The sequence below is a fragment of the Penaeus chinensis genome, chromosome 6 (assembly GCF_019202785.1).
Source record: "Penaeus chinensis breed Huanghai No. 1 chromosome 6, ASM1920278v2, whole genome shotgun sequence".
In the NCBI taxonomy this organism is placed as follows: Eukaryota; Metazoa; Arthropoda; class Malacostraca; order Decapoda; family Penaeidae; genus Penaeus; species Penaeus chinensis.
This window is the reverse complement of record NC_061824.1, coordinates 24,320,970-24,330,508: the sequence shown is the minus strand read 5'-3', so window position 1 is coordinate 24,330,508 and position 9,539 is coordinate 24,320,970. Positions and strand designations below refer to the sequence as shown.

Below are 9,539 nucleotides of genomic sequence, written 5' to 3'. Positions count from 1 at the left end.
GTATTGTTCTTCATGGGGAAATGCTAGTTTTGCCAACTAATCCATCTTGTCACAGGTTATTTTTTCTGTATGAAAGGGTATCCAATATAGTGACACTTATATACCCTGCTCTGATAGGCTAGAAATTTGGTTACCATGTTTCCTAGACTAAAAGCATTAAGTCTATAGAGTGCACCTTGGCTGTTAGAGAAGACAGCTAGGTGTTCACAACCTTTTTTGATGACATAGTATATGATTACTGACTTGGCATCAGTTGTGTTTGTCAAGTTGGAAATTCGTACTGTCTTTACGAGCAATATCAGGAATTAATGCATCAATCCCAGCTGCTCCATGAGGATCAGTAGAGGCATCAGTAGATTATAGGGGGGGTGGGGGTACCATGAGGGGGATGGATGATTTCATCTGTATATTTCAGATGATGGTCTTTAAATTCTGTTATTAAAGTCATGGATTTAGGACCTGTTAATTTGTCAATATGAACGTATAAGTGTTATCTAAGACATGGTGCAGTAAGTATTGCTTCTTGAATGTTAATAGCATCAGTGTTCAATACACTGAAGCTGAGAATATCATCCCAAGTGCTTTAGCTGATTTACTGTAGATCATATGAGCTTCTCAAGTAGCTTTCTTTCAGGAACTTTGTTCAGGTGATAATGTCATTTGCCTCTGGAGGATGGAGACCTATGTTTAATAGGGTTTCTGTGGTGGAGTTGGTTAAGGATGTTACCAACTTGTTGACAGAGTTTCATTAAAATTATCAAGGCTGGTAGAAGTAAAGTCTTCATACCAGCAGCTAATCCTTTTAATAAAGTCATCATGATGTTAAGTAGCAAGATGATATCGAAGACTGGCTGGGGTGGAATTCTTTTGCAAAATAAGTTATACTTAACTCATTCGTGACGGGCATGTCACGTATCCGTGCCATGCCCACTGTGGGTTTACTTGTATAATTGTTTTTACACATAGATGGCTACACTTTTACTAAATCACCAATGAGCCAATTGCGAGTACTGCCTGTCTCATCCGTTTACCCTTTTCTTTAATGTACGAAAATATCTTACATTATCTTATTTTGCTATTACTATTGTTTATAACATTATAGTAATTATAATGTTTATAATAAAAATAACACCATCGATATTCATAGCACTAGTAAAAAATACATTTTCCTGCCAATTCCAGGAAAGGTGAAATCAGGTAAGGCATAGCCATCTATGTGTAGAGACATTTTACCAAAAATAAAAAAAATGAGCACAGCATTTTCCCCATTTTCTCCGTTGCGAATGGGTTAATGCCCAATGATCACTGACAAAGAATGGGATGACTTTTGTTGTACTTGGGAGTGTATGCTGATTGTAGTGTTATATAATCTAGGTAATGAGTCTTTTCTAAGAGGCACAATAGATGTATGGGGCCACTAGCATTTTGGAGACAGTCATAATAAACCTTGAGGTTTACACAGTCCAACAGGGAGGGACTCTCTGTTAATGTAAACAGTAAAGGGGGGATGGTGTAGCACTGTACTGATACTGATACTTCATAGTCCATGAGGCAGGCAAGTAAGTCTTCTCCACAATCTGACCAATCCTCCTTGTAGACAGGGCAGTTTGTTGGGAAGATGGAAGTATTGAGGGAAGGAGGTTGGGTAAGAATAGGATTCCCAGGGAAGTCAATTAGGGTTGATAATGCTATAGCTTGGGATTAGGGTGTAACTGACAGGATGGAAACTATTGGGCAGGTGCAGAAGGATACTTTGCCTACTTATTTTTTGGAGGCATTGCTGGAAGAGGAGAGTACTATCAGAGGGGGCTGTGAGGGGATTATAAAAAATCGATTCCATTTGGCTAGGTTAAACAGAGTATTCAAGATATTTGTAGAGGAGAGGGTAGTAAAAGGTAGTGCTATAAAGAAACAAACATATCAAATCATAAAATATCTCTGAGATTTCCTTATTGCTTGTTACCAAAAGTTAGCAATACATATGATTTATTTGATATTACAATACACTGAAGTTGTTGAGCCTGTTCTAAGTTCTGTGGGCTTTTTGGCACTAACTGCAAACACTAAGGGGATACAGCCTTTCAGAAATAGGCTTAAGGTCTCCTTTTTGTCTCAATTACTATAGAAATTTGTATGCCACATGTTAAGGCACAAATAGAGGGGTAAACATGTTTCCATGCTTCTAATTTTTCATTCAAGCACAAATCTCTCAGCGGCTTGCTATGGCATGGGGAACTCCTGCCATGAATGGGTTAAGAAGTGTAAGTTCTTATAATTCCAATTATTTATTGGCAACTTTGCTCTTTTTACATATCAAGTGTCAGTCAATTAACAATATTAAATCCATCATGTAATAAGTCAAATATATTTCTTGTGCACAACACAAGACAGTATATTATAGTTTATGGGGGAGGAAATACATGCATAAACATTATATAAAGTAAAACTTCCAATGAAAATATCTTGGCCATTAACATTCTAAAGTTAAGGTTTTTATGTATACTATTTTCTCAAAAATTATCAAATCAAATGACTAGATTTCTGTGACACATTTCTCAATAGATAAAAAAAACAGTCATTTGGCAAGGGCTTTCAGATAATAGAAAACAGTTTGAAAAAGAAAAAATATTGAACATATATGACTTAATGATCTATCAACAAAACATATAAGAAATATCAACCCTGAAATTATATAAGCTAGAGTAATGACATTCACTGTAAGATGACTAAATAAAAGCTATAGAAGTTTACATATGTATTTCAGTATAAAGGTTTGTTTTCTTTGATTTGACCTGATGGATTGTACGGGTCTTCTCATGACGTAATACAAGTTGAGGATGACTGTCAACATGGACAGCTCAGATTCAGCAGACATGTACTTCAATGCTTGATGTGAAAAACATCAATGGTACTTATATATCTACCGTGATGTATTCTCTGTTGATAAAGTTTAATCTTTAACAAACAATGGAGGCAGTTTCGAGTACTCTTAATATAATCAATAATCTTTAGTGACAAACAGTAACTTCACTTCTCTTCATTCTTTTTATTATCAAAAAACGTACTTGCATCAGCTGGAGTAATATCATTTTGCAAAGCGTAAGAGCAGAGGTCCCTCTTCATGGCATATGCATCTTCACCATCAGCATAATATTTTGGCTCGATCTCTGAAATTCTGCGGAAAATAGAGGGATAATAAATCAAATATACATCTGTATGTTGCAAATTTCCTTTGAAATATATTCTGTGCTTAAATAAAGTCACATTTAATGGTTATGTCATTAAAACACAGCATAATTATTTGTGATAAAGAAGGGTACTTGATTTTGCTTCACATAATTAAAGTATTTTAGAACACCATATTGCAGGACCAAATTGCAGGACCTATCTCCACTTAATTGCAGGACCTCTTCTACAAAAAAAAGTTAGATTACCAAAATTTGTATTTAAATTAGATCTGCAATATAACAAAAACTTTGATATTTTTTGGTCCTCTCTGATGTATTCTGTTTCCTAAGATAAATTTTGGAATTAGATGTACTTTTCATTAGATATACTTATCATATTCAAATATACTTTTCATTATACACAAATCTTGAATGAAAATAGGTAGTACATAAACAATGTGAATTATGAAAAATCTTCAAAAAGAAATGAAACTTACGTGAACTTCAGTGTATTAGTGTACAAATTGAGGGCAGCTCTGTTAGATTTTCTCACGTGCAGTGAAACATATTTTGCATTGAAACATTCTACCATTGCTCGTGCTGTCTGGTCCATCAACTTCTGAGCCAACCCTAAGCGCCTGTGAATAAAATAGGAATCTCTGAAAGTGTTTTTATACTTGGAGCTTTGACATGCTGAAATAATCACATTTCCATTATAAGCTATAATGGTTATGACTTTTGGCATAAGATAAAGTGTAAATTTTCACACTGTATGATTACAGTACCACATTTTAATTCAAAGATTACTAGACTGAAGAGACCTGAACTGTGACAATACATTTTAATGTATTTCTTAACCCGTTGGATCTTGGTGCTCAAAATCCAGGCATTAGGCTTACTTGAGTGTTGACTCTCCTGGGTGTGTGGCTTCTACGTCTGGCCAACACAAACAGTTGTGTGCAGTATCAAGATTCCTTGCCTTCCTTTTGCAATGTTATTAGCTCTTTTCTGCCTAAGCATTTTTTGTTTTTTGGCAATCTTCTAAGGTCTATATTGTCATTTCATATGCTGTATCAAGATGGCAATAGACAGTTTTCCCTGCACAGACTCAGTATTATGTCTCTAAGTATTCTACAACTCTGTACAATGACAATATCAATAATTTTGTTATTTGTGTCATTTTTTTGTATTTCGTTTTACTCGCCACCGCTGTTCCTGGTGGGCAAGAATAGGATCCTCAGCATGGAAATGCTCTCCTCCCTGGTGGAAATGATGCAAAAGCCCCTTCCTAAATGCCTGAGTCTAATCTTCCTTCAAGACCTCTGTGCACTCATGTTGACTCATTCCTGTCACTCCAGCCTTAGAGCCAAATTTTTCATGACAGCACATTCCTATCACCCTGGCCCTTGGCAAAATTTTCTATGACAGCATATTCCTGTCACCTGGCCCTCAGACAAATTTTCCGTCATGCAACACTCACAGCACCTGGATTAAAAGGGTTAATAAGAAGACATCACTCCCAAAACAAATTCATAGAACTCTTTCATTTAGATTACTTTGTAAAGGAGAGAACAGTATCATGAACACGGACAGAAGAAAAAAGAGAAATTAAAAAAAAAGTGGGTGGGTGTAGGTGTGTGCGGGCGTGGGTGTAGGTGTGTGCGGGCGTGGGTGTAGGTGTGTGCTGGCGTGGGTGTAGGTGTGTGCGGGCGTGGGTGTAGGTGTGCGCGGGCGTGGGTGTAGGTGTGCGCGGGCGTGGGTGTAGGTGTGTGCGGGTGTAGGTGTGTGCGGGCGTTGGTGTGTATATGGGAGGGAGAGGGGAGGGAGAGGGGAGGGAGAGGGGAGGGAGGGAAGGGAGGGAAGGGAGGGAAGGGAGGGAAGGGAGGGAAGGGAGGGGAGGGAGGGAGAGGGTGGGGAGGGAAAAACAATGCTAAACCCAAAACAAACACAAACACACACACTGTTTCTTTCCCACTTTTTTTTTTCTTTCAAATCTTTCTCTCAATCTCAATCTTTCTCTCAACTTCTCTCCCTTTCTCTCTCTATTTCTCTGTCTGTCTGTCTGTCTGTCTGTCTGTCTGTCTGTCTGTCTGTCTGTCTGTCTGTCTGTCTGTCTGTCTGTCTGTCTGTCTGTCTGTCTGTCTGTCTATCTATCTATCTATCTATCTATCTATCTATCTATCTATCTGTCTGTCTGTCTCTTTCTCTCTCTCCACAAATAATAGTCTGGTCAACTGTTTTTCAGATACATAGATACACATACCCCCCCCCCCCTTGATCCCCTTGCACAGTGAAGGCAAGTCTCAAGCTATCCAAACTATTCCCAGTGTCTACGATGCCCAGTGACTGTCAAAACAAATGGCTTACCCAACAGATATAAGTAAACTTGAATATATGCAAGAAATAAAATCGACACGAGCTTGTACCTGTGACTTCTTCGGACAGCTAAAGATGTAATATGGCCATGAGGATCTTCTTCACTCTCTTCTTCCATCTTTGCTAGCACATACCTATGGAAATAAAATAAAATATCATCACACTATTTACAGACACAGTTTTAAACTGACTAAATTTGTTTGATGACTTATTGTAAATACAAATTTGTACTTCTAGTATTTCTGTGATTATGAGTCAAAAAATTATAATGTAGCTTTATTACATTATTTATAATAAAACTAATTTTATTATCATTCATAATGTATGCATAAAACTGAAAATTCTTAAGTATAGTTAGTAAAAACAAGAAAATAAATATTTAAACTTAAAGCTTTCACCGAGATAGAGAGAGATATAGAAGATATTAAATTCTAGTTTGTAACAACCATTTTTACTCCTGAAGTTTAAGTTGAAGAACCAAAGAATATTTAAAACTGAATTCAACATTCTTTATTATTTCTTTATGTTCTATAAACTTCTGAATCTAAACTGTTATTAGAGTACAGTGTACAAATGATGGTTAATCTATTGGATCTAAGTGATGTGGTTGTCATGTCATGAAAAATTTGGTTGGGTGCTGGGTGACAGGAATAAATACCTGGCTAAGGGCCTGGAACATGCATTTGTGAAAATTCAACTGAAGGCTAGAGTGATAAGAATGACTTGCCATGAGTGTACAAGGCTCTTAGGATAAGATTAAACTGAACAAATCTTTAGGAAGGGCCTCTTGCATTATTTCCTCCAGTAAATGAGGGTGAAATGTACTGTAAAGGAGCCATGGCTGAAAGACCACTGGCTCGAGAGAGGACACTATCCTATTCCTACCCATCATGATGACCAGCAGCACAGGGTATGTTACAGAAAATTGAATAATACAAAATATCTTTAAAATATTTTGTATTTATAAAACATTTTAAGATATTTATTCAAATACCAAAACACCTCACCAAAAAAAAAAAATGACATTAACAGTTCCTGCCACTGGATATAACCAATAATTGCAAAAAACTCACAAAACCTACCCAACAACCTGGCCCATGTCATCCTCTGCAACATAGGAAAGCTGTGGCCAAGAGAGTCCATGGTAAAGGTAATATTTCATCTGGTAATTTTCTGGTAGACACAGCAGGTTACAATGCTGCATGTGCATCAGGTCCTCTGGCTGTTGAGGAAAACATTTTTTTTTTATTATTCAAAAACTACAATAAATGGAATACTATACAGACTGTATTTCTTCTTTTTACACAAATCCAATACTTATTCATGTACAATTATTCTATTTCTGTTCTTATAAGAATTTTTTAAAAATCAAATTTCATTCAATAAATAGATGCCTCACATTTAATCACTCATTATATTGGAAGCTTATATGTTTTGACAAAAGAAAAAGTTCATATTCTTAGAACATAAAAGCAAATCTGTTCTGCAGAATAATACAACCATCAATTCCTTTCATCACTTACAAAATAAAGAAAAGGGATATCCCTATACTTTTTTATCATATGATTATGATTTCATGACCTGCATGACACTCTATTGTCTGAATATATTGATTTGGTAAGTAAATTGCAACTTCCACACGTAACTTTATTGTGTGAAGTGCAGTATCCTCATCTTTTCACAGCATTCATGGAGGAAGTTTAGTAGTGAAAGGGTAAAGAGGGGGTGGGGGGGTTAATGATGATTCACTGTTCTACACATCAAAAGTCATATATCAGTTCAGGATAGTATGGCACTGAAAGGGGCAAAGAGGGATGAGGGTAGAGAGGGCGAGTAAATGGGCTTAGGTAGGGATTAACAAGGGAATGGGTTTGCCAGTCAGTCAGGGTTGATAATGCTTTAGCTTGGGATTCATATGTAACTGTGACAAGGCAGGAACAATTGGGGTGGCTGCAGAAGGAAACTTTGCCCATGTGTTTTTGGAGTCATTGTTGGAAGACAAGAGTGTTGTCAGGGAATGGGGCTATAGAGGAGATCACGAAAAAAAAAAAACAATCTCATTTGGCTAGGCAAAAAATAAATTCCATTTGGTAAGGCTAAACAGAGTACTTAAAAGATTTGCAGAGGGGAGGGGTTAGTAGAAGGATTGGCTCTGTGGAAGAGCTAGTGGTGTTGAGTGAAGTAGTACTGTGGAGAGTAGGCATTGAGGAAATGGTAGGAGTACTGTTCAGAGTCATGCTCAAAGAAGAGCCTGGGGACAGGTAACCAGGGGAATTAAAATCAGCTGGCCTAGTTGATAAAGGGGCAAGCCTCACTGCCCCTAATAGGTTTACAAAATCTTCATTATTGCCATGGTAAGCCTGGAGTATGTTGGGGAGAGAAATGGTTCACCCCTCAGGCCCTACCCCTCAAGGGAACCCCTCAAGGGTAGGGGCTAGACAACTAAATGGGAATACCATGCATATGGATCCCCTGGGCCATTCATGCCTGGCACTAGCTCAGCTCTCACACCTTAGGAAGTGGATAGTAGAAGGGGTTGGATGAGAGAAGAAAAAGGAGAGGGGAAGAAGAGAAGATTAGCTGAATCAAAGGCTGAGGCCCATGGTAGGTATGATCCCTGGCAGCCTTCATGTCCTCCCCCACAGTGGGACTCCTACAGCACCAATGGGCAATGGATTGGAGGGCCCAATGGCAGGGGGTCTAGAGGTAAAGCTCCCTATAACTAAATACCATAGGGTATGGGGTGGGGGGAAGAGAACCTAATTAAGGCTTAGGCAAGATCAGTTAAAAAACTACAAAGGTCCATAACTAGACGATATGCTTTTGCACATTTGGTATTTTCCTGGAATACCTTCAGGACAGTTTAGGTTTCGATGGATTCCTCTCACTCTCTAGTACCCATATGCTCCGGACACCCCCCAAATCCCCACATTCTTGGCCCTGATATGAGGAGAGGGCATGGAAGGTGCCAAGGAAATTGCAAGGTAAAATATGAATAATATACACAGAATCAGTCACTAAATTGTCTAATGCAGGGGACTTTGCTCCCTGTCCCCCTCCAAGTCCCGCTCAGGAAAAGAAAGAATCCTCCATATATTCACAGCAAGAAAGATCATCGGACAGATTCAGTGTTGGGCGCACTCAAAACCATGAATATATGGTGGATCTTTTACTTTCTTGGGTGGGCGTAGGGGGCCGCAACCTCCCTCCTGGGAGGCTGCCCCCTGCATTAGACAATATCTACAGTGACTGATTCTGTGTATATTATTCAAATTTTACCATGCAATTTCCCTGATACCTCTCATCCCCTACCCTGCTATCAGGCCAATATTGGCACTAATGGGGGGAGGGTTCTGCTATATAATTTTGAAATATTTGTATAGTAGAGAGTGAGAGGAATCCATTGATACCCAAATTGCTGTGATCAGCTATGTGAAGCAGCTATGTGAAGCAGTAGAATTACAGTAGATTTTATCGTAAGCTGATATCTTTCCGTCGACTATTTTGAAAGTCGCCTTTTGGACCACAGAATTTCATTGTTGACAGCCATTAATGTAGTTTGCTAGGCTGATTTTAGCATTTCTCTTCATGTTTTTAACACATTATTTCATAGTACCTGTATTTCATTCAGATTGTTTGGCCTACAATCTCTCTGAGGTACTTCATTGCCTCCCCCACATTGGGACTATCAAATCAAGATTGTTGGCTTAACCCAATGCCGCTGGGGAAAATGAACAAAAAATGGGGAAAATGCTGTGCCTATTTTCAATATTTGTTTTTGAAATGTCTGCCCATAGATGGCTCTGCTAGTGCTTAGCCACAAAGGAGTCAATTAGTAGACCTTGTGACCGTACCTGATTTGAATTGGCGGGAAAAACGTATTTTTTACTAGTGCTATGAATATCGATGGTGTTATTTTTATTATAAACATTATAATTATTATAATGTTTTTTAATATTAGTAACAGCAAAATAAGATACTGTAAATTATTTTGTA

The 9,539-nt window shown here is 38.0% G+C and overlaps 1 protein-coding gene across 2 annotated transcripts in view; it reads right to left on the bottom strand.

Annotated features, from left to right (window-relative positions):
• Window positions 1–2,269: 2,269 nt before the first annotated feature.
• Window positions 2,270–9,539, bottom strand: part of LOC125026310 (N-alpha-acetyltransferase 10-like) — an 8,073-nt gene continuing 803 nt past the window's right edge. Inside the window, exons 2-6 of one of the 2 annotated variants that reach the window (XM_047614660.1) lie at window positions 6,626–6,765; window positions 5,594–5,677; window positions 3,665–3,805; window positions 3,066–3,175; window positions 2,270–2,937 (exon numbers count right to left, since the gene is read on the bottom strand). In XM_047614660.1, coding sequence (XP_047470616.1) covers window positions 2,921–2,937; window positions 3,066–3,175; window positions 3,665–3,805; window positions 5,594–5,677; window positions 6,626–6,765 — 492 coding nt within the window. In that variant the 3' untranslated portion in view covers window positions 2,270–2,920. Of the gene's footprint in view, window positions 2,938–3,027; window positions 3,176–3,664; window positions 3,806–5,593; window positions 5,678–6,625; window positions 6,766–9,539 lie in introns of those variants that run through there. The other variant, XM_047614659.1, reaches the window with a different exon arrangement.